The following is a 26,973-nucleotide window of genomic DNA, read 5'->3' on the forward strand; positions in this document are numbered from 1 at the left end:
CCCGAGCAGAGGCCCCAGGTCTGCACTGACTAGTTCTGGGAGCTGGCTAACGGCGACTGCCATCAGCTTTGGGCCTCAGTCACAATTCAGCATCATGGGAACCCACCCCAACCCCCCTGCACAGCTCTGCTATCCTCGCTGTTATCATCACCCTGCCTGCTTACCCCCACACTCCCCCCATCAGGGGCTAAGCATCCATCCGGGCCTTCCTCCCCTCCTGCCACACACAGAACTCCTGATCTGGGCAGCTTCAGATGACTGCTGGCGCCTGAAACTAGCTGCATTATCCCTTGTACTCCTCAGAACAACCTTGGAGCTAGAGAGGGAGGTTCGGGGAGTGGAGGAACACACCCACAGCCAGACAAGCAGTAAGTGCTAGACCCACGATCTAATCCCATGTCTAACAGGACAGAGCCCACTGCTTTCTCCAGCACCAGGTTCCTTTCCTCGTTGTGAAAATGCCTCCATCTGCCCAACAGGGTAAATGACGGTCTTGCTTGCCCAGAGCCGAGGGGGTTCCCAGGACACGGGATTTTCAGTGCTTCAAACTCTCAGGCCAAATGGGACAAAGACACAACTCTGCCCAAGATCCTCCTCCTGGCGCTCTGCAAGGCCTTACCCACTGTCACTTAAGCACACCCTGCCCTTAGGCCCCAGTAACACAGTGGCACCCTGGGGCATTGTATATAACGCTGTCATTGTTCTGCCCAAGCTACTGGTGACACTGTCCCACCACTTGGACAATCGCGTCTAAAATCTGGTCCTAGAACTTCCTGGGCTACAGCCATGATGCTAGTTAACAATCCTGCTTTCTGAACCCCAACCCCACTAAGACCTCCTAAAGCAGGACTCTGGCCCAGCCTGGGAATCTGAGTTGCTAACCAGCCCCAGGTGACTTAGCTGCCCAGAGACTGTATGACTGCTCTGAGCTGCAATCTTGTGGCTGCTGACCCACTCGGTCTTTTTTTTCTGGTGCAGGCCTCACACACAGGAGGTACTCATTACATGCTAAAGATTATGGCTGAAGGGACAGCATCAGACCTGCCCGACCACACAACTCCCCTAAGGCTCTATTTTAAAATGCAGATTTCCAGCCCCCATATTGGCAGGGAGACCACTACCCGACAGGAGTGGTCTGGGAACCATAATGTGCAGGCTCCCTTAGTTCTGGGCTACTCAGAGCAGGTCCAGGGACAGGCAGCATCGGCATCACATGGAACGTTTGTCAAGCCTATAGGAGCGCAGGCCCCAGACCTGCTGCATTGGAATCACTAGGAATGGGGCCCCACAAGCCGACATGGTGATTCTTCCATCCGACAAGCTTAGAAAACCATTTATTGGTGTAAAGAATAATGGAACTGGGGTTACAAGTGGGTTAGAATTCAGCTCAGAGAACATCTCCAAACCTCAGTCTACTTACCCCTGAATAAGAATTGTGACCCTTGACCCTGCTCCTCACCTAGTTGTTGTGATGATTAACTGCGATCCACGTAAAAGTTCATGCCCAGAACCCGGCACACAGCAAAAGCTCAAGCAATGAACATTCCCTACCAGCACAGTTTTAACACCTGCAAAGTCCAGAAAACTCAGGTTTCAGAGAATCAAGTGAGGCGCACAAGGTCACTGGGAGGGCAAATGCATGGAGATTCTGACTCCAGGTCTGGCAGGCCTCTGAAAGGACCAAAAAACATGGGTCCCGCCTCACTCTGGCACTTCCACCTCCACCACGCCTGACGGACCTGCGCAGACAGACAGGGGCTGCAGCCACACTGGTCAGTTTCCCGGGGCCTGCGGCTGCCCTTTATACAGCATGTGGCACTCCTCCGACCCGTCTGCCAAACACTGCTCATCCTTGCCTGGTAGCTGATGGGGATGGTTTCGAGAGATCTCAGAAAACCTCTTCCCTTTCCTTGGCTTCTCAGATGGGAAACACTGGCTTTCACAGAAAGGCCTGCAACCCTCCGCCACCTGCCAAGCATGAGGTCACCCAGAGGGGCAGGAATCTACCCAAGTGAGGTCAGTGAGAACCAGGGACGAAGGCCATTCCTGATGATGCAGCCGGTGCCAAGCCGGCGGGGCAGGTGGGGGTGTTCCGAGTAAGCGAGGAGGTGCACGGGAGGGAAAGCCTGTAGCGGCAAGTAGCCACCGGACGCCCACTCGGCATGGCTGCAACAAGAAGGCATTTTCTGCTCCACATAAATGATGTCCAGACAAGAGCCGCTTCAGGCGTGGAGCCACATCCGTCTTGCGTCTCTGCGCTGCCGCGCTCTGAGCGTCAGCCTCGCCGACACGAGAGGGCTGCAGCCTCAGAAGCCAAGCGCCAACCTCCAAGGAGAGAAGACCACTCCCTTCGCCTGGAAGGCTCCTTCGTTACTACTGAGCAAGAGGAAATCTTCAGAAGCCTCTCCCGCAGCTAAGACCCCTGCTGTCTCATTGGCTAGAACTAAGTCACATGCTCAGGCCTCAACCAATCACAGTCAGGGAGCAGCCCCACCAGGGCCCACACCCTCAGTGAAGCACGGGGCACACAGGAAGGGCTGGCAGTTGGACAAAATTGGCGAGCAGGCGCAAGGAGGAAAGGGAACTCATGTGCAGCATGCTGGATTGACAACCCCGGCCCCTCTGGCGGGCCCCAAGTCACGTGACACCACCAGCCACACAGGTGAACAGCCCTGGTGGGAGCCCCAGTCAGGGCTTGTCCTGCGGCCCTCGCTCCCACTTAGGAAGGCCCCGGGGCCTGCCCTCCTTAGGCCACTTCCAGTTGCTCCGAGGCCTCCCCTCGTGAGAGTCTGGGGCCGGTTCAACACCGCACAGCAAGTACACACTGGGAGCCTGACGGTTCCTCCAAGCAGAGCCTCTAGTGGCTGGCCACCTGGGGGAGGAGACAAGGCACGAGCCACAACAGGCCCCATGGGGAGGAGAAACAGCCCTGAACTGGGAGAAGATAAACCCACCACCGTGACCCAGCAGCAGATCTACACTGAGGGCTTACTCTGTGCAGGCAGCAAGCTAAGCACTGTTAGGTGCGGTTTTTTTGTTCCTTGTTTTCATATTTGGTCCTTACAACTGCCCTACACATTTGGCACTATTACTACAGGTTCATGATCCCTTATGCATAATTTCCCAGATCCAGGACTCTCTAAAAACCAAAACCTGGTTTTGTTTTTGTTAACTTACTGGGCAACAAAACCTCAACTGAACCAACATGAGGCTATTAATAATCTATCTGTCCCTTTGCAAGGCCTGTTTGCATGTTTCGATGCAGAAAATAGTGGTGTGTTGTTTCATTATGAAGTGCCGCTCCTGGAGTCACTGAGTGTCACATACTGGCTGGTATAGGCACCATAGTCTGGAAAATTCTGCACTCAGAAACACAGCTGGCACCAAGAGTTTCAGAAGAGGGATTCTGGATGCATATCACCACTTTACACAAAGGGCTTCACAGGTGAAGTTAGGAAGCAGTTAGGAAGTAGCGGTTAGGAAGTTAGGAAGCAGCAGAAGCTTACTTTGAACTAAGCAACTGCACTCTGACCCACCCTGCCTGCTTCTGCCACTTTGCCAGCTGGTGGTTTTAAGGGAGGACACTTCTGTGGGCCTATTTTCTCATCTATAAAATGGGGAGCTTACAACCAGATCAGTGGCTTTCAAATGTGTTCCAAAAGCACATTAGGCCTTCCTACCAAGGAAACCTTAGTAAAAAGTATCACTGCTCCAGTGAGTGAGCCCTGCCTACCCAGCCACCAGGCCCTAATGCATGTTCCCAGAGGGGTTCCTCAACAACACAGTTTGAAAATGATACAGTGTGATCTCTCAGACCTGTCTGGTTCTAACACTGTACCGTTGTTTTTTTCTGAGGCAAACATCTTTTTGGGGGAAGAAAGGACAGCTGGGAGGAACTTGAACCAGACCATGACAGATGGGCAGGCTTCTGGCCTGCAGAGAAGACTTCGGAGCAAACAGCATGAGCACAGGTGGAAAGACAATGAGCAAGGTGAATGAGGGGCTCCAGGAGGCCACACCAGCCAGTGGGTGCAGGGTGGGGGCAGGGAGGGGGAAGCCCAGGTAATGGGAGGACACACTGGAGAGGCTGGCTTACCAAGCAGATCAATGTCAGGAATCCTCAGAACCTGAAATCCCTCCAAGCAGGCGGCCAGAGAAAAGCTGAACAGTCCTGGCCCCACTGTATACAGCCACAAGGTCAGGGTCCTTCTGTCCTGACTACAGTGACCATGAGCCCCAGTGCTTAGCTCAAGAGCTATCAATATGTTGTTGTCAAATAAGTGATTCTTTTGAATCCAAAAATCAGGACATATGGTCTGCCACAAAGGTGTGTCCTTCAGAGGACAACAAGACAGAGTATTTAAAAACAGGATGGCTGCCCTGGGAAGGCTGGGGTGGAGTGTCATCAAGGTCTCACTGTCCTTCCCCACGGTCTGGGGAGAGTCTGACTCCTAGCAGTCTGCAGTACCCTGGGAATGACCAAAGAAGCCATTCTAAACAACAGTGCCACTTTCCTACCCCACAGCTGACTCTTGCTTAAACCCCAGCCTTGTTTCCAAAGAAGCCCTTAGAGGGGCAGGAAGGATTCCAGAGGCCTGAGACCCGAGAGCTGTCCGGGAACTCAGCCCATCTCCAGAGGGGGATGCCACCAGTCTGGAGGCACCAAGGCCATTGGGAATATCAGCTAGTGACAAATGCAAGAACTTCAATCTCACTCAATGGTCTACACACATTTTATAACCAAACTTTGCCCCAGAAATATTCTTTGTTTCAGGCACCATTTCCCTACCTGCCCATCACCTTAAGAGGTAATTAAAATGTCTCAAAATCACACCCAATCAGAACAGTGATGATCCCTTAAAGGAGAAACCACCATTTGGGGCCTAATTGTTCTACGTAAGCTCAGTAACTGAGCTTACCTAAGAAGATTAACAGACTGGGAGAGGAAGGAGAAGCAGACACTGCCTTAGAAAGGGAGTGGCTGGCTGCTTGGCGACCATGGTACAGGCTCCAAAAGACCCACTTCTGTTACTGAAAAACGTGGGAGTCTTGACCAGGCACAAGCTAATGTGTCATTTCCAGGGCTCCCACTCTTTGTCCCAGCCAGATGTTACCCAGGACGTGGCCTGCCTTGCCCAGGGTTACACTGAGTCAGCTGGAGGGAGTCAATACCAGAGTTTGCATGGAGCAAAGTTTGCATAGATCAACCCATTTCTAGCTCACAGCCACCTGAATGGAGGACGATTATGAACCCTGTCAGGGCGATGAAGAACACGGGCTCCAAGAGGTTAACTGACTGGCTCAGGGTCACCCAGCTACAGGTAGAGTCTGGATTGAAGCCCAGGTGCAAGGCCATGCACTTTGTCACACAGCAGTGAACCTCATCATTGGGAGGCTAAAGGGTGACATTCTGGGGATAGAGGGACTCTCTCCAGAGAGAGCAGCTGGGACTGCCCTCCTAGGGCCAGGACTGACCTGTGAGCCAACAGGGAGCTGACATGCTGTTATTCTCCGTCTTTATCCCCATCCCCTCAGGCCGCCACCTCAGTTCTAGGCCCCCGTGCCAACAGACCCGCTGGATACCTGGTTAAGGCAGTGGGCCCGAGAGTCTATATTCCTCACACACTCCCACGTGATACCCACGCTGCTGCTTCGCTGACCACACCTCAGGCAGCGACAATCTAGACTTGAGTTGACTTTTCTCGCACCCCACCCCAGCCTTCTTAACTTGTGTGATCACTGCCTAGCTGGAACTCACAGAGGCCTGTCATGTAGCTGCTACACATTTTGGGTTTGGGGCTTTTCTTGCCTTTTTTTTTTTTTTTTTTTTTTTGAGATGGGAGTGATTAAAGTGGTACCCACAGTGGAGTATGAGGCAGAAAATGGATTCCCGGAGTCTGGTTTCAGCTTGGCATTGGCCCTTTTCTTCCTCATTCACCTCTTGGCTGTCTGAACTAATTTATCTCAAAGGAGTCGGGCTGGAGCAGCGTGCTCTGAACATGTCCACTATTTCAAGCCCTTACTGGGAGGGGCTGCTATGCACCCACCCCAGGAGAAGCAAATGCTGCTGCGTAGGGAGGCCTCGGGCAGCAGGAGCACTGAGGACATGTGACTCCTCCGCTCAGACCCCTCCCTTGGCTTCCACCTCATTCAGCGAAAAGCCAAAGCCTTAACCATGACCTCTAAGGCCCCAGGTGATCTGGCCCAGCCACCTCTCTGCCCTCATCAGGCCTCGGCTCTTGTCCTCTCCGTGGCCCCGGATCCTATCTTAAATGCTGCCTTCCGGTGCCCTCCCTGGCCACGTATTAAACCAGACACTTTTGTGACCCCCACCCCCAGCCCACTCCCAAAGCACTGCTGCCTCTTCCCTCTTGATTCCCCTCTGATACCACTTAGCATCATCTGGCAGCCTATAAATTTTACTTACTGATTTTTATTTATATCTCCCTGCCCCTTCCCCACTAGAATGTGGACATTTGTCACTTTTGTCTGTTTTGTTCACTGGTATATCCCCAGTGCCTACAACAGTGTCTAGCATGTAGCAGGTACTCGATACCTGTGGAATGAATGAATGAAGGGCCTACATACTAACAGGTTAGACTGACGAGCCCTGGGAGTCAGTTCCTGTGATCCTTGTAACAGCCCCTGCAAACCTAGTCTTTTCCTCCCCATTCTAAGATAAGGAGAGACCGAATCTCTGAGTGGTTAGTTAAGGGATTTGGCTGAGAACGCAGAGCTAGGCTCAGGCACCAGTCTGCCCAGTTCCAAAGACTGTTCTTTTCTGCCTGTGGCTGCCTTCAAACTGTCTTACTATGACAAACGTGACGTTAACTCACTTTCTTTATTGTAACCAGCAAATGCTTTTGCTTAAGGATTTTCCCAAATCGGCCCAGAATCTGAGGTCCAGTTCACCCAAAAGGATCAAGGGGAGCTGATGCCCTCAAAGCCAGGAAGAAATTCTACCACCAGACTCAGGAAGCCCCCATCAGCCAAAGGAAGGAAAGGACCCTCCTTCAAACATTTCTCTGAACCCCAAAGAAGAGCCACAGTAATTCTGGTTTTGTTTCATCTTTTTCTTTACTTTATATTGTTATGTTCCTGACCAATCTCTCTGACCTTTTCAAGTCCGTGTGACCTTTTGCCAGCAATGGCAATTACTAACCATGTGGTTTCTTGGGCAGAATCTATCTCTCATGAGCTTCCCAAAACCAAACCTGCACACGGACCCATGGACCACCGTGCCACACACAACCCACTCCCCCAAAAGCTGCATAATGACTGAGGCTCAGGCCCCAGGGACCAGGCCCTGGGAAGGAAGCCAAGTTTGTGGGGCTGTGAAGGTAAGATGGGCCTGGGCCACCAAAGCCCATCTAGAGGCCACCACAGTGTGAGCTGTCCCTCCTCCTCCTCGACTCATCACTCTCAATCCCATTACTTCGCCTGTTTTCTTCAAATCACTTCTCACTCTGAAGCTATCCCATTTATTGATTTCTGTATTTGCCATTGCCGGTCTCTTCAGAAGAGGTTCAGTACGTGAGGATTGGAGCTTGGTCAGAGCTGCTCACTCACCCCTGTTCTGTTCCCGGCACAGGTGGGCACACAAATGTTGGCTGAATGAAGGAGTAAATGAAACAGAAAATAAGTGGGATCTGAAGGAAAAGGACCAGGAGGCTTGCAAATGAACCCATTTAACCCTAACATCAACCTGCCCAGAAGGTATTTTATGCCTACACAGCTGGGAAGTGACAAAGTAGACCCAGGACTGTCCCAACTCCAAGAAGAAATGAGAAAATCCCGCAGAGAAGGAGAGGAGAAGCAAGAGGACAAGCTGGTAAGCCTTACAGGAAGGGCAATGTCAAGCTGCCATCAAGGCCCATGGGCCTGCACACCATTTTCCTCAAATGCTTAATTAGAGAAGAGGCAACATTTTCTACCGAGCTGAGCCCAGATAGGTCTATGCCTCCCTCCATGCCCCTAGGAGAGTCATGGTACCTGCATCCCACCCCCCCACCCCCGGCCTCCGGGGGAACCTCTGCCCAAAGCAAGGTACCATAGTTGAGAATGTTCAAAATGAAGTTCTTATTTCAAGGCACTAACACCATAAAAGACACAATCATAAACCACTCTTGAACAAGACACTTGACATCCCTCTCCAATTCTGGGTAGTTTGAGGTTAGAAGGTTGAAAATAGCGTGATGTCCTTTCTTAGAGCAGGGTCTTCCATTCATTCATTCTTTCATTCGTTTGTTCAGCCAACATTTGCTCACCCAGCCTCGAGCTGCCAGGGATGAAAGGACACAAAACCTCTGCCCTCTCCCCAGTACATTGGTGCCCGCAGTTTTGGCGGGTACTGAAAGACCAGCAAATATTAAAGATACTTCCTTCCAAAACAAATAAGGCCACGTGGAGCTGCGCTCTGAAATGGGATTTTGGATGCAATTTTTATTTGATTGGGTACAAGAACCAATTCAGTCAGCTGGGCCATAGACTAACTCCAAGCAGCAGGCTCCTACTCAGTGGCTCCCTCCAACCCCTTCCCGCTGTGGGCACCAAACCCCTAGGCCCCCCAACCCCATTCTTCAACCACATTCCCACCTCTCTCTACCATATGCTCTCTCTGACTCTGTTTCCCCTATATTCCCAAACCCGACCTCTCTAGGTCCACAGCTTTGACATTCTACTCTCTGAACCCCAGAGCACACATCTCCCCTGCCTTCCCCCACCACCCTCTATACTCACCCCAAGTCTGAGCTTCCACCTGAAGCCCTTTGAACGTCATGTGTTTACAACCCATATTTCCCAGGGGTCTCTGTTCGACACCACCCCCCCAGTACAGCATACGCACACCCTGTAATCCCCTGCACACTTCCCGGCCGTGCCCCGGGGGAGCACTCTCCCCCATCGCCCCCAACTTCTTAAGACCCGAAGGCCGCCCGGGCCCCTGGGATCTCGCTCGGGCAGCCGGCTCCTTGAGCCCCCGGACGCGCTGACCCCGCAGGAGCCCGCCCGCACGCCGGAACTCTGGGACGCCGGGCACTGCCCTGGCCCGCCGGCCGCCCCGACCGCGTGACGCCCGGGACCCGGGGCTTCCCAGGCCCCGGCCCCACGCACCTCCCCGGCGTGGCCCCCGCGATCCCGGCCGCGCCCCTGCCCGCACCCCGCCGCGCCTCCCGGGCCCGGCCCGGCCGGGAGGAGAGCGCGGTGCCCCCTGCAGCCCAGGCCGGCGCGCCCGGCGCCTACCGTTGGCGATGAGCTTGGCCGACAGCTGCTTGACGAGCTCGGGGATCCGCTCCCACTGGCACTCGGAGCGGCAGCGCTCGATCTCCGTCTCGAGCCGCGAGCCCGCCTTCCTGGTCGCCATCGCGGCCTGGCCGGGCCCGGCCCGCCCGCCCGCAGGCCCCGCAGGCCCCGCCGCCGCCGCCCGGGCGCCCCCGCCGCCGCCTCCCGCTGCCGCCGCGGGCGCGGGCTCCGGCTCCCGGCTCCGCGGCGTAACGGGAGCGCCGGCTGGGGAAGGGGCGGGGAGGCGGGCGGCGGCGGCGGGCGGCGGCGGGGCCCCGGGCGCCGCGAGGAGCGGCCCCTGCCGGCCAGGGCCGGAGCGGCAGCCAGGCGGGGGCCGGGGCCGGGGCCGGGGCCGGGGCCGGGCTGGGGGAAGCGCGAGGCCAAGGAGGGGCGAGGTGTGGTGGAGGCCAGGGAGGGGAGGGAGGCCCGCGAGAGGGACGCGGAGTGGGACAGGGGCGGGGGCTGGGGTCGAGACCCGAGGGAGAAGGGCTGGGGGAGCGGCCGCCGTGCAGGCAGGTGAGGAGGGGCGGGGGGTGAGGCGTGAGGGCCCGGCAGGCAGGATGGTCTGGGAGAAACTGCGAGGGGGCGGATGGTAATGAGGCCTAAAAGGGGCAGTGACCCTGGGGAAGGTCACCGGCCAGGCAGAACTAGTGCGCCTAGGGCCTGGTGTGAGGCGGTGCAGGGGCGGGGATAGGCCTGCCTGAGCTTGTCCCGCCATCTCAGATTTCAAGTAGATCCCCTGAGCCTGGGTTGGCCAGTCCCCCTGAGCAGGCCCCTCATGCTCCTGGCGGCCTCAGCCCCCAACCAGATGAGGTGGGCGGGGAGTCCTCCATCTCAGGCCCGAACAGCACCTGCCCAGGGGCTCCCCAACTGACTGCCGAGTTGCACTGAGCCAGGCAAGGACTGCTAGCAGCTTAGATGCCCGCTTTCTTGCCCCTCTGAGGGGGATGCAGAGTCACCAGTGGGCTCCGCAGACTGAGAGCTGGGGGCAGGTGTCCAAGGTGTGCATTCTTTCAGTTACTTGATAACTATGTAGGGATTACCTGCTGTGTCCTAGCTACTGTTTTAGATGCTGGCAATACAGTGCAGAACTGAACAGACAAAATGTTTGCCATGGTAGAGCTTTCATGCCAGTCAGGGGAATAAATAAACAAAATAAAGTACTAAGTTAGAAAGTAAAGATGGTTACTTGAAGAAATAGAGGAAAACCGAATGAGGAGAATGAAGAGTCGAGGGCCAAGGGGTGTGGAAGATGTTGCAATGTTAATGGGATGTTAGCAACAACTCATGGAAGTGACATTTGATGAGGACTCAAAGAGGGTGAGAGAGAGCACGAGGCTGTCTCTGGGAGAAGAGCATTCTTGGCAGAGGAAACAGCCATGCAAAGGCCCTGTGGTGAGAGCAGAAGACCAAAGAGACCAGAGTGGTTGGAGTGTGGTGAGGGAGGCGAGGTGACACAGGAGAGCTAAGAGGTAGGAGGAGGAGTTTCAGTTCTTGGCAGGCCTTGTGGGCCATTATAAAGACCTTGGCGTTTACTCTGGTGAAATGGGAGGCCCATGAAGGACTTGACCTATATTTTAGGACTACGACTGTGGCAGTTGTGCTGAGGATCCCGCCAGTAGCTCAGGAGAGGGCTGGTTGTGGCTACACCAGGGTGATCGCTGGTGCTGGGGTGACGATGTTGGATTCTGGACACGCATGCAAGGATGGAGCTCTGGAACACCAAGGGTGAGGAAGCACTGTCATCATCAGCATTGCCCCTTCCGGGTGCCTCACTCCAGCTTTCCAAGAGTGTCACGCAGGTTTGTCCATCTCTTATCTCCTCAGCAGCTGCGGGAGAACAGACCTTGTGGACGGCAGTTCACCATGAGGTAGCTGAAATGAGATATTGGATGTGAGGAGGGAAGGTTAGGAGATAACTTTGGCCATGACCAGCACAACCTTCAGGCACCCCCAACCTCAAAATTTGACCTGAAGGGTCTCAGATGCCGGGGACAGCTGCAGGAAGGGGATATGTTAAAGTTTTAGCAGGGACCCTTTTGTACCTTGTCCCTTTGGTTCCATCAAGCGGGAAGAGCAGGAAGGGGAGAAGGAATCTCCACAGTAACTATTTCCCCTCCCTCTCAAAAGCCTCATATTCTCCTGTCAGCTCTCACATGGAGATCTGTCTTTCTAGATATTTGCCTGGAATGTTCTCTCCCCTCTGACCTAGGAGGGACATTCCTGTGCATTCTTGGAGACTGAGGCCCAGGAGCCTAGCTCCACAGCTGACAGATCCTGTGGACCCCCAGAAGTGCTATCTCCCTCTGTGACAGGGCTCTGTAGTGACGAGTGTCACTCAGCCTCAGCCGCGACGCTGTGATGTGACCGCTGCTGTTCCTTCCGTGCCCCCACCAGCTGATAGGTTCCAAGACAAGGCCTCTGTCTTCATGAGGGCAGAATGGAGCCTGAACCCTGTCTCAGGGGGTGCTGCCTGGCCAGTGGCATTTAACCTCTCCGTCCCTCACCTGCTCACAGCTCTTCAGGTAGAACACCTACCCCCCCACAGAGCTGGTTGAGAAGTCAGTGCTTTAAGCAAAGCACTTAAAATTTACTACACCATAAGAATACAAAAAACGTGAGCTCTCATTCTGCATCTCTGTCCCCCTTGCACCCACAACACAGCGGCTTGAGTGAAAGAGTGAATGAATGAGGTGGGAGATCCCCAAGGTCTGGAATCAGCCTGCAAATATTTTCCTTCAGGACTTCTCAGAACAATTAGAATCTGTGATGATGTCTGAGGCGTCCATCTTCACGGCAGACCACCCTGGGAATAGCAGACGCCAACAGAGTACTCAAGGCCATTTGCTTGAGTCCTGGGGTCGCTGGGCAGAGGTTTCAGGAGCAGAAGCTACCAAATATTGTCAGCCTGACCTGCCCAGAGAAAGAACCGCGCAGAGCCCTGGATGGGCCCTGCAGTCCCTGGACTCAGTCTCACCTCTGTACCATTTTGGTCCTCACCCACGGCCCAGGCTGCTCTGGCAGCTTCTGTGGCAGCCCTGGAGGCATTCAAAAGATGGCATGTGGAGAAGTTCCAGACTGTTTTCCAGGTAAGTTTACCTGCAGGTGGCCTTCAGGGAAATTCAGGAGTAGGAAGTCATTGGTGCTAATAATAGTAATTAAGCCAACATCTTTTTTCCAGACACTGGTATTACAGGTTTGACAAGGATGTGAAAAATCACAGCCTGTAGGCCAAACCCAGCCCTGAGGCCTGCCGATGCCCAGAAGTGGAAGATGGCTCAGAGAGTATAACTCCTGCTAATCCCTAGAGCAAATCTGGCTTACCAGGAGCAGTGGGGACAGGCTAAAGGCTCAGAGCAAAGGTCAGTGCAAATGGGGGTGCCTCTGGGACCTGGAAACCTCCCAGTCCTCTTCCCCCTGAAAGCCTGGGTCTCCTTTGCAACTAGAATAGGAGATGAGGGAGTAGTGGGGGAGGGTGCTTGAGGTCTGGGCTGGGGTGGGTTGGGGGAAGCTCTAGTGGCTTCCCTCAGCTTCTCTTCCAGGAGGAGAAGGCAAGAAGAGGGGCAAGGGCCCGTGCCCTGGACCTCCCTCATCCAGGAAGGCTCTCCTCCAAATACCCATGTGGTCCTCTTCCCTTCCTCGTGTCTCTGTCCCAAGATCACCTCCTCAGGGAGGCCTTCCCCAACCACCTTATCTAAACCCACTCCCTGTCATTCCCTTCACTCCCTATCCTTCTGTTCTGTTGTGGTTTTTGCCTTCTTTCTTGATTTCTAGGTATTAATTCAGTGTTTATTGTCACTCTCCCGTCACTCAAATGTAGCCTCCATGAGGGCAGAGGGTTTTGTGGGATTTTGTCGTTGGTGCTCCCCAGATATTTGCTGAGAGGACGAATGAGTAGAAGGAAGGTAGTGGGTCTGCGCTGGATGGGTGAACTCGAGGCCCCGGACATCCCAGGAGACAGGCCCGCAGAAGTGGGAATCAGCTTGCTAAAGCCAGTGGTTCAGACGGAAGGGGCCGATGGGAATCCAGAAGGGACAAAGGACCAAGGCCTCAGCATGCTGACAGAACGTCACTTCTAACCTTTGACCTGAGCATGCTGGGTGGCAGTCCTGTGGTCTGGTGGCCTGCGCCCCAGGAGGTACAAGGCATGAGCAGCCACTGCAGGGGCAGGTGACCCTGCAGCCATGCCCAGAGGAACCTGGGAGGCACGCCAGAGCCTGTGGGCTTGGGGCTTGAGTAATGACCGCTGCCACGCCTTGGGATGGTTTGTAATTATGAAATATTTCACACATACAAAACATATAATTAGGGGGCACCTATGTAATAAAATAGTAAAAAGAATACCAGGACTCCGCCTGTCGATCCCAGAGTTAACCACCATTTGGTCTTTGTGCTTATTATGCCCTCGCTTTGTTTCTGGAGCAGCCTTCTGCTGCCCCTGGGCTGCGAGTCCTCTACGGAACCCAGCGTGCGATGTTGTTTGGTTTCATGCTCTGTAAAGATGCTGTCCTGTTCCGTAACTTGCTCTTTTGCTCTTGGTGTTCTTGGATTTGTCCTTGTGGCGGCCTTTGTTGAAGGCTGTGATTTCTTCCTTGTCTCTGGTGTGCAGTGCTCTGGGGTGTGCTGGTAACATCCTTGTCGGTCCCCGTCAGTGTATCATCCCTCCGGCGCCCACACTGTGATGAACAAGGCCGCGTCTGTGCTGTTGGGATGAGCAGGATTTCTGAGGATGACTCAAGATGGCTGTGGGCCCCACCCCCTTGAAGTGTCCTAAGGGCCCCTGAGTTTCTTCCCAAAGGCCACCTGCTGCTGCCTGGAGTCATGGTTCCCGCTGTTGGGACAAACGAGCAGGAATCTCGCAGCCCCACTGCGAACACGGAAGCCGGTATGTCTAGTTTTCCATCTGTTGCCATCTGACAGGGCTAGCCAGATCGCCGGGGACAGGAAGCTGGCTGGTGGCTCAAGGAGGGCCTAAGCATGCAAAGCTGAAACTGTTGTTAAGAGATTGCTTGGTGAGCATGGATTTGGAATCAGAGAAGGGGAAGTCATTAAAAGGTCAGCCTTCATGCCCTGGAAAAGAGCTGAGAACTGTCTTGGTTCCATTCTTGAGCCTACCTCTCCAAGGCTGAGAATATCCACATGTCCCAGATCTGTGTCTCCCGCACAGGATGAGGCTGGACCAGTTCTGTGAGTTTTCACCGCCCATCTCCATCCATGATGACCTTGCGTAGGCTTTGGACACCGTAATAACAACAGTTGGTTTGCATTTAAGGCTGTATGATAGGAATCTCTTATCCTCATGAATGTTTTTTCACACTCTGAGTTCCTGGTACCTAGTATACAACCTGTTCTACCTTATTCCAGAAAGGCAAAGAATGGGCTGATGATAAAACACCCACCTGTATGTATGAATGAACAGCAATGTAAAGATCAGAAACTACATGGATATAGGGGGAGAACACTGTACCTGTCACCTAGTCAAGAGTGTAACTAGAATGATTTTTATGCTTCCTGGGAGACCTTGCACAGAGGAAAACACATGGGCTGGTTTGATTTGAAAAATGGTTGATTCACACATCTGGAGTTTGAAAGGGCAATCAGGAACCCGGTGAGCACAAAGGATTTGGTTGTTCCTAAAGAGTTGTATTAGCAAACAGTTGTGACATTTTCATTTCAAACACATTACTAGTAAAAAGAAGCTAATTCTCATTCTGTGTGAAAGAGCCTCAAAAACACAGAATCTGCTTTTGTTAGGAATTGCGAGTGATCTCTCCCTGGACAATGCCACTACCAGGCAAAGTTTCCACAGTTTAATTCAATAAGCATTGATTGAGCATCTATTGTATGCCAGTGTTAGGTTCTGCAGATACAAAGTTTATAAAATGTGATGCCATCCCTCAAGGAACTTACACTGTAGTTGGGCAAAGGGACAAAGAGGTCAAGGATAGCTTTGTAGTTGGGACTCGCAGGATTGCCTGGGACTGGGGAAGTCCTTGGCCTGCTGTGGGGCTTCAGGACAGGCAGTCTTCCTGGAGGGGGTAACCCCTGAGCCAAGCCTTGAAAATGATTTCTGGTCTGGTCTGCTTGCCGAAGTGGTGAATGTGTGACGCTGAAGTTGGAGTTAGAAGCCCCAGATCTGATTTTCATCTCTGTAATTAACCTGCTGTGTGACCTTGGAAAAGTCCTATTCCCTCTCTGATTATCAGTCAATTCCCAGGTTACACGTGGGAGAGACGATCACTAGCATTCCGCAGTATGATTGGACTTGAGAAATTCATCCACTGGGAAGGAAGACAAAGCTCGGTGGAATACACGATTAAAGTAAGTGAGAAGTAAGTGTGATGTGTCAGGTGCTTAGAAAGGATGCGAGCACCAGCCAAACCCCAGTAACATCAGTGAAAAGTCAGCGCAGAAAACCTGTTCTTGGCAGGTTGAAAGAACACTCGTCTTTCTCAGGAAGCAGTTTTCTTCTGGGGAATCTGTTTGAAAGGAAGCCTGCAAAGCTTGCAGACCCCGTTAGGAACCCAAGGGGCCTTCACTCTAGGGCCCACGCAGAAATCCCGAGCTCTAATGAAAGGGGCGGGCCTGGGACTGCGGCGGCAGCCAGTGAGAGAGCCTCCCGATGAGGTCATGGAATTCCTCGGCGCTTCATTGGCGGACCCCCCTCCACTCCCTCCTCAAGGCTTCCGCACCGACCTCCCAGCAGGCGGTGGGCCTCCAGCGGGACCGCGGGAGCCAGGGCTGGCCCGGGGTGGGGGGGTTCCCCAAACTTTCTCCGGGTATTTACGGACGCTGAGCAGTGAGCGAGCCCTGCCATGAGTGGGACCCGGTCTCCTCCTGCGGGGAGAAATGAAAATGCCCAGAATAAAAGGGCTCTTAAAAAAATAAAAATAAGAAATAAAATAAAAGGTCTCTTACCCATCCAGAAGCTAGATTCTGACAAAGCCATTTTCTCCAAAGTGGAGGGCTTGTTTTGTTTCAATCCAAACACACTGATTGATTAACCATTTTAACCATTTTAAGACACTGAACCAACTTATAGTGGCTGGACACCTTTCTGGTGTTCTGAAACATTTTAAAACCATGATTCTCCAAACCCTGGTGTCCAGAGGGATCCAGAACATTGGTTGCCCATGCCTACCCTGACTCCAGTCCTGCCGGCTCCAAAACCTGCAGGTTGAAGAAATTGGCAGGGCCAGGGAGCTGGACCCCACTTTGGTAACCAAAGCATTTAAAGCATCATCAGAACTTGTTAGAAATGCACTCCATGCAGGTAGCTCTGGTGCTCACTTAGGTGTGAGAATGGGTTTAAATCAACTCCCCTCAAACGTTGAGACTGCTTCAGAACAGTGTGGATTCTTCACTCTTAGAATCCTATGGCTGGAGAGGGCCCCCTAGTCCAGTCCCATCTTGGAGGTAATTTTGGAGTGCTTTCCTGTTCTCACCATTGAACTCCTGGGGCCCAGCTGGGCTCCAGGCATCTGCCGTGGTTGGGCTACAAGTAACTGGACCAGCGATGCCCATGTGACCAGCACTTTCCTGGAAAATGATTGTGACAGTCTCTGTGAGTGAATCAACTAAGGGTGAACTTGGTACCCAAGGGCAGTCCTATTCTGCTGTGTGGCCGGGACAGCAGAGGAAACCAGTCTGCAGAAGGGAGAAAGACACGTAAGGAGTGGAGGTGGAAAAAGAATCAGTACCTAGATGCCCTCCAGGCCCCTGCCTCCTTCTCCGACTTCATGCAGACCACCTGCTCTGGCTGATGGAACTCGGGGCACACTGGGCACAAGCAAGCATAAGCTGTTCCCATCCGAGGTTTTGCACATGTCACTCCCCCCGCCTGGAATTCTTAACCTTTATCTTTCCCAAGCTCCTTCATTCCCGACAATGAGGAAAGTTCTTAAATGTCGCCTCCTCGGGGCGCCTGGGTGGCTCAGTGGGTTAAAGCCTCTGCCTTCGGCTCAGGTCATGATCCCAGGGTCCTGGGATTGAGCCCTGCGTCAGGTGCTCTGCTCGGCGGGGAGCCTGCTTCCCTTCCTCTCTCTCCGCCTGCCTCTCTGCCTGCTTGTGATCTCTGTCAAACAAATACATAAAATCTTAAAAAAAAAAAAAAAAAGTCACCTCCTCTGGGAGTGGCGCTTTAAAAGAACCCCTCCCGCAGCTGCACTCCATCATGTTAGCCTCCTTTCATGTGTTCATTGCATGTGATATCTTGTGTGCCATCACAGGTATTCATGTGCTCACTAGCTCACCATAAGCTCCTTGAGAGCAGAGATCCTGGGGTTTGTTCATCACTGGATCCCAGGGCCTTGAAATAGCCCAGCACCTAGCATGGTAGCTCAGTAAATGGTAGTTGAAGAAAAGATCACTTTCCCAACCTTCCTGAGGTCCAGCTGCTTCCAGCCCTCAGGTTGCAGGAGACCCCCAGGCCCCCTTCCCCAGTCTTGATCTCAATACACCCCTCTATATGGATTCCTGATGTTTGTCACACAAGCACCCCAGAGGGGTTCACCTTTGTTTTGCAGGCAAGAAAACTGAGGCCCAAGTGACTTGCCCAGGGGATTGTGTGGCCAGTTAATGGAACAAGGGGGACAGGAGAACTAAGCTTTCGGGCCACTGCTGGGTCCCCAGGGTACTCCTTCTCATGATCTGGGGTCGCTCCCCACAGCAAAGTAGTCAACTCAACCTCAGCCCTTTTTGTCTCCTTGTATAAGCTTTTAATAAATCAGTTTCATTTTCAAAACGCTGCCCAGAATAGTGTGCGGTCAGCAGAAAGATGCTGTCAGTACTGTCCGCTGTAGGAAGTTATTTTCTGATGAACTCTAGTGGGATGGGTGGTTTAAACATCTCTGTTGCTCCAGGAGCATGACAGAGGTCGCACTGGTCCTCACTCCACCCAGGTTCCCCTTTTTTAGGATGTAAAAGGATATGATCCAAGGTTCCACTTCTGAACATTTATCCAAAGAAAACAAAAACACTAATTTGAAAAGATATCTGTACCCCCATGTTCAGTACAGAATTATTTACAGGAGCCAAGAAATGGAATCGACTTAAGTGTCCACAGAGAGGTGAGTAGATGAAGACGTGGTGTATATAATAGAAGATCATTCAGCCATTAAAAAGGAATGAAATCTTGCCATATGCCCCAACATAGATGGACCTTGATGGCGTTGTGCTAAGTGAAATAAGTCAGACAGAGAAAGACAAGTCCTGTATGATTGCCACTTATATGTGGAATCTGAAACAAAAACAAGCTCGTAGATATGGAGAACAGATGGGTGGTTGTCAGAGGTTAGGGGTAGAGGGATGAGCAAAATAGATGAAGGGTCAAAAGGCACAAATTTCCAGTTATAAAATAGATGCATAGGGATGTAATGTACAGCATGGTGACTATAATTAATAACACTGTATTGAATATTTGAAATTAAAGGTTCTCATCATAAGAAAAAATGTGCAGCTATGTGCAGTGATGGGGCTTAGACTTACTGTGCTCACTTTACAACATGTACAAATATACCGGAAACCATATAATGTGATATGTCAATTATACCTTAATTGAAAAAAGAAATGTAAAAGGACGTCTTTTTAGAGACATCTCTATGTTCCAGCCTCTAGGTTACTATAGTCCAGGGAAGCAGAGCCTTTGGCCCAGAGGAAGTAGCTGTGACTGCTGGGTGCAGAACATTGTTCTAGGGAGCTTTCCCAAGTAATGGGACCCTTGCACTTGGCCTGGGACCTCAATCCACATGTTTTGCAGCTCAGCCATGGCGGCCTGAGTGACTGTTGTCAAATTCAAGCGATCATGCTCAGGAAGGCAGGGAGCAGGAGAGTGGGGTTGGATGCCCTTACTCTGGGTATTTATCCATCATGCCTTGTGATCTTTATCTCCTTCCTGTATTGGGGGAATGACCCACGTGATGAGGCCGCCCCCTCCTCCCACCGGAGAAGCTGAGAATGTCAGGTACTCACTGTGCCGGGCTCCCTTGTGGCCACAGTGAGGGTGGGTGACCTCAGCTCTGATGGGTGGACACTTCTAGAGCCTGGTGGCAGCTTCATCCCCATCTGGTGGACGTTGTTGTGGCATTGTGGCATCGGTGGGGTAGTTGGCCCAGGCGCACCCATGCGTCCACACTCAGCCATGGCGGCCATGCTCCTTCCTCTCCAAACCAGTCCTGAGGAGGATTTGTGACCTCTGTAGAGGGCTACCCAGCAACTTCCATCCTGGTCACCGTCCTCCCAGAGATTATGAGCCACCTGAGATTAATTCCGTTAATGCCTAAACCACCCAGAGCTGGTTTCTGTGGAGGACTGAGGGAGGAGGCTTCCAGAAGGAGGGCCAGGTGCTGGAGGGGAAGAAGAGGGTGCGGGCGCTTGGGTAGAGGAAGTGGCATTTCAGCAGTGAGGTACAGCAGCCCTGTTGTCCTTGAGACCAAGTCACAGGTTGTGCAGAGGGAAGTAAGTTACCTGGGGGGCAGAAGGGTCCTCTGGCTCCTCACTCAGGTTACAGAGTGTCATGGGCTGGAGGGTTTTCCTGAAAGTTAGATTTCTTTTCCTTTGCTGCTTTCTGAGCCTTTCACTTGAGAACGTTGTTGACGGGGCTACCTCATCCTCGTCATGGACGGCTGCTCAGGTTTGACAAGCCTCAGCGTGCGCCCTCACCTGGAGCCCAGAAAGCCAAGCCTTCACCTAAGGTCCTGGGGTGGACTTTCTCTCCACAGGGAAAAGCATATCTTAAAACACTTCTCCCCGCCCCCACCTCAGCTCGAAATCTCCAGCACGGCTCTTGCTTGCCTGCTTTTGATGGGAACTAATCGCAGTGGGCTGGGCCCTTGCAACTCTGTGCGCATTAGAATGGGCCCCTGGGCCTAAGCCTGTGGGGGCGGGGCAGGAAGGGTTTGGGGGCCCCACTCCCGACCTGCTGGGAGCGGGGCTTCTAGTGGGGCTTCAGCCTACATGGGGAGGAGCTGATGCACACTGCAGGGCCCGGGGATCAGATCTTTTCTTGGGAGCAGGGTTTGAATGAGCCAGGTGCAGCTGGGGCACTCGGACGTGGAGGAGGAGGAGGAGGAGGAGGAGGAGGATAAGGCCTCTAAAAGGTGGGAACAGAGTCAGGTGCTCCATAGATCGCCTCCCTCTCCTGCTCTCACCATTCCTAACTCCAATTTAAACCAGCTGCCACAGAGCCCTTCATACAAGTCCAGGTCCACATGGACAGGCCGAGGAGGCAGCTGCCCACACAGGGGGCTTCAGGAACACAGTCTGAAAAGAGCCAAAGCGGGACACGGGCGCTCCTGCAGCACTTGCCATCCTGGGCCCTCAGACCAACAGCTGTCACATGCTGCCTTCCACAGGTCATGGGCTCTGCTGGTCAACTTCTCACAGTGTCTCTGCCTTGGGGGGCTGTGGAGTCCCGGCACTACGGGCCATGCCTTAGTCCCCCCTGAGTCCCCCAGGACACCCAACTCAACAGGTGCTCGTATCAGTTCACCCAGCCAGCCAGCAGGGGTGGTTTGGAGAACCCCCATAGGAAGGAGAAGGGAAGTTTCTGTAGAACCCTGTTTCCCTTTGTACCAGGCCCATCTCCCTCCCCAAGAGGAAGGAAGAGTTGGATTTCCAGTTCTTTCCTTTGTCACTTCCTTACACTTTGTGCTTTTATATTAACAGGCACACACAGTCCCTCTCCTGTTAGAGGCATTTGGGTGTGTATTCACTCCTGTGGAGAGACTGTGAGTGTCAGAAAGGCCAGGACTGGGTCTTGGTCCCCTCAACAACCCCACCGTCATCTGGCACATGGTTGGCATGCTAGAGTTTCTGAATGAAGGAACATTCATTAAACGGAATGGTCATGCAAGAAGCTACCTGCCCCCATGACATCTGTGTAGTGTGTAAGAATGTGTCACTTAAAACAACTTTTAGATGTAAATCAGCATATGGTCTCAATTTAAAGTATATAATTTAATAGTTATCAATGTATCGATGGAGTTGTGCCACCATCACCAAAATCAATTTAGAACATTCTATCATCCCCCGAAAGGCATCTGGGACCCCTTAGCTGTCACTCTTAGCCACTCTTGGCAAACACTAATTGATTTTCTGTCTTTATGGATTTGCCTATTCTGGCCATTTCATATAGAGGGAATCACACAATATATGTTTTTTTTTTAAAGTGGCTTCTTTGACTTAATATTTTCAAGATTTCTCTGCTCTGTACATGTATCAGCCTTTCATTCAATTTTATGGTCAAATAATGTTCCATTGTGTGGATACCACATTTTATTAATCTATTCATCAGTTGTGGACACTGGGTTGTTTCCATTTTTTTACCATTGTGAATGATGCTGCTGTGTACACTTGTGTGCAGAGTCTGGTGTAGACACACATTTTCATTTTGCTTAGGTATACACCCAGGAATGGAATTGTAGGGTCATATGTTAACTCTGTATTTAACCTTTTGAGGAATTATCAAACTGTTTTCCAAAATAGCTGCACCATTTTACATTCTCACCAACAATGTATAAGGGTTCCAATTTCTCTATGTTCTTGCCAGCCCTTGCTATTATCTGTCTTTTTGATTCTAGCCATCCTAGTGGATGTGAGATGTATCTCATTGTGGTTTTGATTTACATTTCCTTGATGAATAATGTTGTTGACCAACTTTTTGTATGCTTATTGGCTCTTTGTCTTCTATGGAAAATTCAAATCCCTTGCCTATTTTTAGTTTTTAAAAATTTTAATTGAAGTAGAGTTGACATATAACATTATATTAGTTTCAGGTGTATGACATAGTGATTTGATAATTGCATACATTAGAAGATGTTCACCATAAGCACAGTTACCACCTGTGATCACATAAAATTATGACAGTGTTATTGACTATATTCCTTATGCTGCACTTTTCTACCCTGTGACTTACTTGTTTTATAACTGAAGTTTTGAACTTTTTAATCCCCTTCACAAATTTCTGCTATCTCCCCACCCCCATCCCTCTGGCAACCACTAGTTGTTTTCCATATTTATGAGTCTGTTTGTTCATTTGTTTTGTTTTTTAGATTCTACATTTGAGTAAAATCATATGGTATTTTTCTTTCTCTGATTTATTTCACATAGCATGACACCCTTTAGGTCCATCCATATTGTCACAAATGGCAAGGTCTCATTCTTTTTTTTATGGCTGAGTAATAGTCCATCATGTATATATACCACATTTTCTAAACCATTCATTTATCAATGGACATTTGGGTTATTTCTATACCTTGGTTATTGTAAATAATGCTGCAGTAAACATAGAGGTGCATGTATCTTTTTGAATTAGTGTTTTCATTTTCTTTGGGTAAATATATCCCATAGTGGGATTATTGGATCATATGGTAGTTCTATTTTTAGTTTTTTGGGGAGCCGCCATATTGTTTTCCATAGAGACTGCACCAGTTTGCATTCCCACCAACAGTGCATGAGGTTCCCTTTTCGCCATTTCCTGCCCAACACTTGTTATAGCTTCTTTTTTATTTTAGCCATTCCAAGAAGTGTGAGCGATTATCTTATTGTGATTTTGACTTGCATTTCCCTGATGATGAGTGATATTGAGCATCTTTTCATATGTCTGTTGGCTGTCTGGATGTCTGATTTGGAAAATGTCTATTCAGGTCCTCTGCCCATTTTCAATCCTTTGTCCATTTAAAAATTAGATTATTTGTCTTTTTATTATTGAGTAATGACAGTTTTTTGTATATTCTAAATATAAGTCTCATCAGATATATGATTTGCAAATATTTCTCCCATCCTGTGGGTTTTTTTTTTTTTTCACTCTCTGGTTAGTGTCCTTTGAAGTACAAATGTTTTTAATTTTGATGAAATCCAATTTATCAATTTTTTCTTTTGTCACCTGTGCTTTTGGTACTGTTTTTAAGACAGTGATACCTAACCTAAGCTCATGAAGATTTGCATCTATCTTTTCTTCCAAAATTTTGTAGTTTCAGTTCTTATGATTAGGCCTACGATCCATTTTTGAATTAACTTTTGTATATGGTATGAGGCAGGGGATTCAAATTCATTGATATCCACATGCAAAAGGATGAATTTCCAGTTGTCCCTGTAAGGACCTATTTAACCAGAGGCTTCCATTAAGGTTAAACAACAACCTTGTTGTTTAACCCTTAAACTGTCCCTGCTCCCCTTCCCCCAGGGGACTGACTTAAAAAAGAAACGAGTCCCGGGAAACCAGCCCCAGGTAACAAAGCCCAGATACAAGGGTGGGTCAGGCCAGGTGGAGACATCCCATCAGTGGGGGGTTGCATACTGTCTCCCTAGCTACCAAGGAGTATGGGCCCCGCCCTTTGGGAGCCTTTTGGGTGCCAATTCTAACCAAGGTGTGATAGGCTAGGTCAAATCTCTACTATAGGGTAAATTGTAATTCAGTTGGTCACCTAGCATCACTGTGCAGCTTTCTCTGTGTGTTACAATATCATTGGCCACCTGTGCGTGGCCAGGCCCAACCGCATGGCCTTTGCCCTTAAAAGCTAGTCTGTGGAACAGAGAAGGGTCGCCCTCTCTGTAAGAGGCGTGGCCGGTCAGTTTGATTCTTGATGCTTGGTGCGAAATAAAGCTTTGCTTGACCTTTGCTTTATATCAGTCTCGCTCCTTTAATCACGGACCCATTTTTGGGGGGGCATAACAGTCCCAGCACCCTTTATTGAAAAGGCAATTCTTCCCCCGTTGAATGGTATTGGCACTCTTATAAAAAAAATCAGTTGACCATAAATTGACCTTAAAATGTTTATTTCTAAACTCTGATGTTTATTCCATAGAAAATAGAAAAGCTGCCTGTTGCACGTGGACCATGAGAAGCAGACCAGCTTGCTTCTGTGATGGCAGGTCCCTTTCTTGGAGAAATCACAATGGCTAAGTCATCACATCTCTGAAAGGAAGGTGCACTGGTTATTGGGAGAACATAGGCAACCTGCATCTGAGGTGAGGAGCAAAGTAAAGGAGCCCTGTCATCAGTGGACTGACGAAATCAACAAGACTTTGCTGTAATTGGTATTCCTTTCTTTCTCAAGGACGGAAATGAGTATTTGGCATCTAATGAGCCTTCTTTCATACTTTAAGAATAAAACCCTCATTGTTGGATGCAATGTCTTGAGAGTAAAAGACAAAATCATTCTAGTATTCTGCAATACCACAGAGAAACGCCCAGCCCAGGGGAGGTGGGAGGCAAGAGGAGTCTCCAGAGGCCTCAGAGAGAAAACGCCAGTTTGATATGTTTAATCCTTACCACTTTACCTTAGAGTGCAAAGATGTTTTGAACTGCCAGAAAGTATGTCAAAAAGATCCGCATTTCATTTCTTTTCTCTTTGATTTGACTGAACTCATTCCCATCAGTAGTTACTGATGGCTACTAAGTGATCAGGCCAGTGTCGAATCCCCTCCCCCCACCCTACCCCCACCCCTTGGAGGGAAATAGAAGTGCAGGAAAATGTCACTGTCCTTGACTTTGGGCTCTACTGGGGAGACAGATGGGTTGTGAAAAAGTCTGGACGAAAACCACGAGGCAGAGCAAACATGGGGTGAGGCTGGATCTATCAATGTTGTTTCCACCCTGAGTCCAAACTCCTGTCTTCTGGTTATGCTCCCACTGGCTTTTGAGGAATGACCTCAAACTAACAGGTATCCAGTCAGAGAAGATGCCTGGCCCTCCTCTAGCCAGGGAAGATAGAACCCTCCCTCCTGGGTGGTTCAGTCTTGCCTGGAGTGGCACAAGGATGAAGGGAAAAAGAAAGACAGACAGACAGACAGACACACACACACACACACACACACACAGAGTCACATGTTGCCCACCCTCCACATTAGCTCAGACTCTGCTCAGCACCGAGGCCCAGATGAAGCAACCATTAGCCTTTGTTCTCAGGCCCCCAGGGCCAGCACAGGTCCCAGCCTCTGCCAAGCCCGGCTCTTTGTTCCTTGGCTCCAACGGGCTCTCCCATTTCTTGTCATCCTTTCCCTTTTTGCTTAAGTTATTCAGGGGTAGTTTTTGTTGCTTTCACACAAAGAACCCAAGTGGGATGCTGGGAAATTATTTCTACATCCCTCGGGGGTTGAGAAAGATTAGAGAATATTCCTAGGCCTCAGGAAGACTGACAGAACTGTCCAGAGCCCAGCCCCAGCCCGAAAATGGCTGGCCCTGGGGGCTGCGAGCTCTGAGAACAGAAGGAAGCCTACCTTGACCATGGGCAGCACAGAAAGCCTCCTGTGTTGGTCAGATGAACAGAGAGATTTCAACATCTCATCCCTGCTCTTCTCCCTATCCCCTGCATGCTTAACATAGAATGTCCCGCACAGTGGGACTTGTGGTTGGGTTCCGTTCCAGGGGTGACTTGAGGCCCCAGGGCCCGCCTGAGTGAGTGCACACAGCTTCTCAGACCGAACTTTGAACCATCTGCTCAGTCACCCTGGGAATCATCTGTGTTAAAATTTGATTTTACCTTTTTTAAAGATTTATTTATTTATTTATTTATTTACGAGAGAGAGAGAGAGAGAGAGAGAGAGAGAGCAAGTACACACAAGCAAGTGGGCCAGAGGCAGAGGGAGAGACAGAGTCTCAAGGCAACTCCACGGTGAGGACAGAGCCCACGTGGGGCTCGATCCCATGACCCTGAGTTCATGACCTGAGCCAAAACCAAGAGTCCGACGCTCAACCAACGGAGCCATCCAGGTGCCCCTGGGGTGAAAATTTTAGTCTTTGGGTGGTCTCCCCCCACAATCCAACATGCTCGGGGTGGACTGTTTTCCTTACCAGTGGCTGAGGGAAATATTTTCTAACTGGTGGGAGCCACGGTCACTGGTAGCGGCCTCTCTCCTTGTGTCTGTTGCTCCTTGCTGGTGGCACGAGGCCTACATTGTCTTGGAAAACATCCTTACGAACTACTTCTGACGTGCAGAAGTGCATAAAGAGCACGACGGCAAGCACCTGTGTGCCGGCAGTAAAGGCGACAAATAAAACATCGGACGCCGCCACACCACCCCCAGCCTGAGCAAGCGCCTGCCCCAAAGGGCTACAGGCTCCGAAGCAGAACTTTGTCTGGAACCTGCTCCTAAGTGGGGGACTCATGGCAGTTCAAGGTAGGCCACAAGGAACTGGAGCTTCCGCGTCGGATCTGGGAAGACACGGGGGCGTCGCCGTGGGTCTAGAAGATCGCCAACGTGATTGCCCCTGTCGCGGGGGTTTTCTGCCTCCAGAGTGGGTGAGCTGAGATTTTGACTCCAGGGCTCCGTGGCCCCTTCTCATCCTAGTAACAACCCCAGTGTTGGTGTGGCTCTGGGCTCGAGCCCAGACCACCACGCCCAGACCTTCTGATGGAGCTGGCTTGCCCCCTAGAAGTCTCCATTGAGCTGAGGGTGTCTCACTGGCCTTAAACCCACCCCCAATATTTGTAAACCTTTGTAACTACTCTAATTTTTGAGCAGTCTGAAAGTATCAAGACACTTCAGATAGACTTGACAGTCCCAAGAATTACCCCCAGAAAATGTTCCAGCTCCTGAGACGGAAGGACGACAATAATGTCACCCCTGTTGTAGGTGAGAAACTGAGGCCCAGGAGCAGTTGGCCCTCCGGGGGTGGGCAGAACTCGGGTGGTGCCCAGTGGTGGTGTCAAGGCAGAGGTCTTCCCTGGCTTCCCACCGCAGTCTGCTTCTGGG

At 51.1% G+C, this 26,973-nt stretch overlaps 1 protein-coding gene and 2 long non-coding RNA genes across 6 annotated transcripts in view; 2 read left to right on the forward strand and 1 right to left on the reverse strand.

Annotated features, from left to right (window-relative positions):
- The window catches only part of TTC7B (tetratricopeptide repeat domain 7B), a 246,743-nt gene extending 237,334 nt beyond the window's left edge, over nucleotides 1-9,409 (reverse strand). For 2 of the 3 annotated variants that reach the window (XM_032878627.1, XM_032878626.1), the window contains exon 1: nucleotides 9,241-9,409. In XM_032878627.1, the coding sequence (XP_032734518.1) occupies nucleotides 9,241-9,361 (121 nt within the window). In that variant the 5' untranslated portion in view covers nucleotides 9,362-9,409. The remainder of the gene's footprint in view (nucleotides 1-9,240) is intronic. The other variant, XM_032878628.1, reaches the window with a different exon arrangement.
- Nucleotides 9,410-11,138: 1,729 nt separating this feature from the next.
- LOC116879951 lies at nucleotides 11,139-11,847 on the forward strand. The gene is made up of 2 exons (XR_004385139.1): nucleotides 11,139-11,186; nucleotides 11,677-11,847. It is a non-coding gene; the product is annotated as an uncharacterized LOC116879951 (long non-coding RNA).
- A 265-nt stretch (nucleotides 11,848-12,112) lies between these two features.
- Nucleotides 12,113-24,330, forward strand: LOC116879950. Of its 2 annotated transcripts, none has more exons than XR_004385137.1 (3): nucleotides 12,113-12,368; nucleotides 12,461-12,641; nucleotides 24,084-24,330. It is a non-coding gene; the product is annotated as an uncharacterized LOC116879950 (long non-coding RNA). The 2 variants fall into 2 exon arrangements; XR_004385138.1 differs by lacking the exon at nucleotides 24,084-24,330 and adding an exon at nucleotides 13,151-13,399.
- Nucleotides 24,331-26,973: the final 2,643 nt, after the last annotated feature.

The sequence above is a fragment of the Lontra canadensis genome, unplaced genomic scaffold, assembly GCF_010015895.1.
Source record: "Lontra canadensis isolate GAN:19392208 unplaced genomic scaffold, GSC_riverotter_1.0 scaffold64, whole genome shotgun sequence".
Taxonomy (NCBI): Eukaryota; Metazoa; Chordata; class Mammalia; order Carnivora; family Mustelidae; genus Lontra; species Lontra canadensis.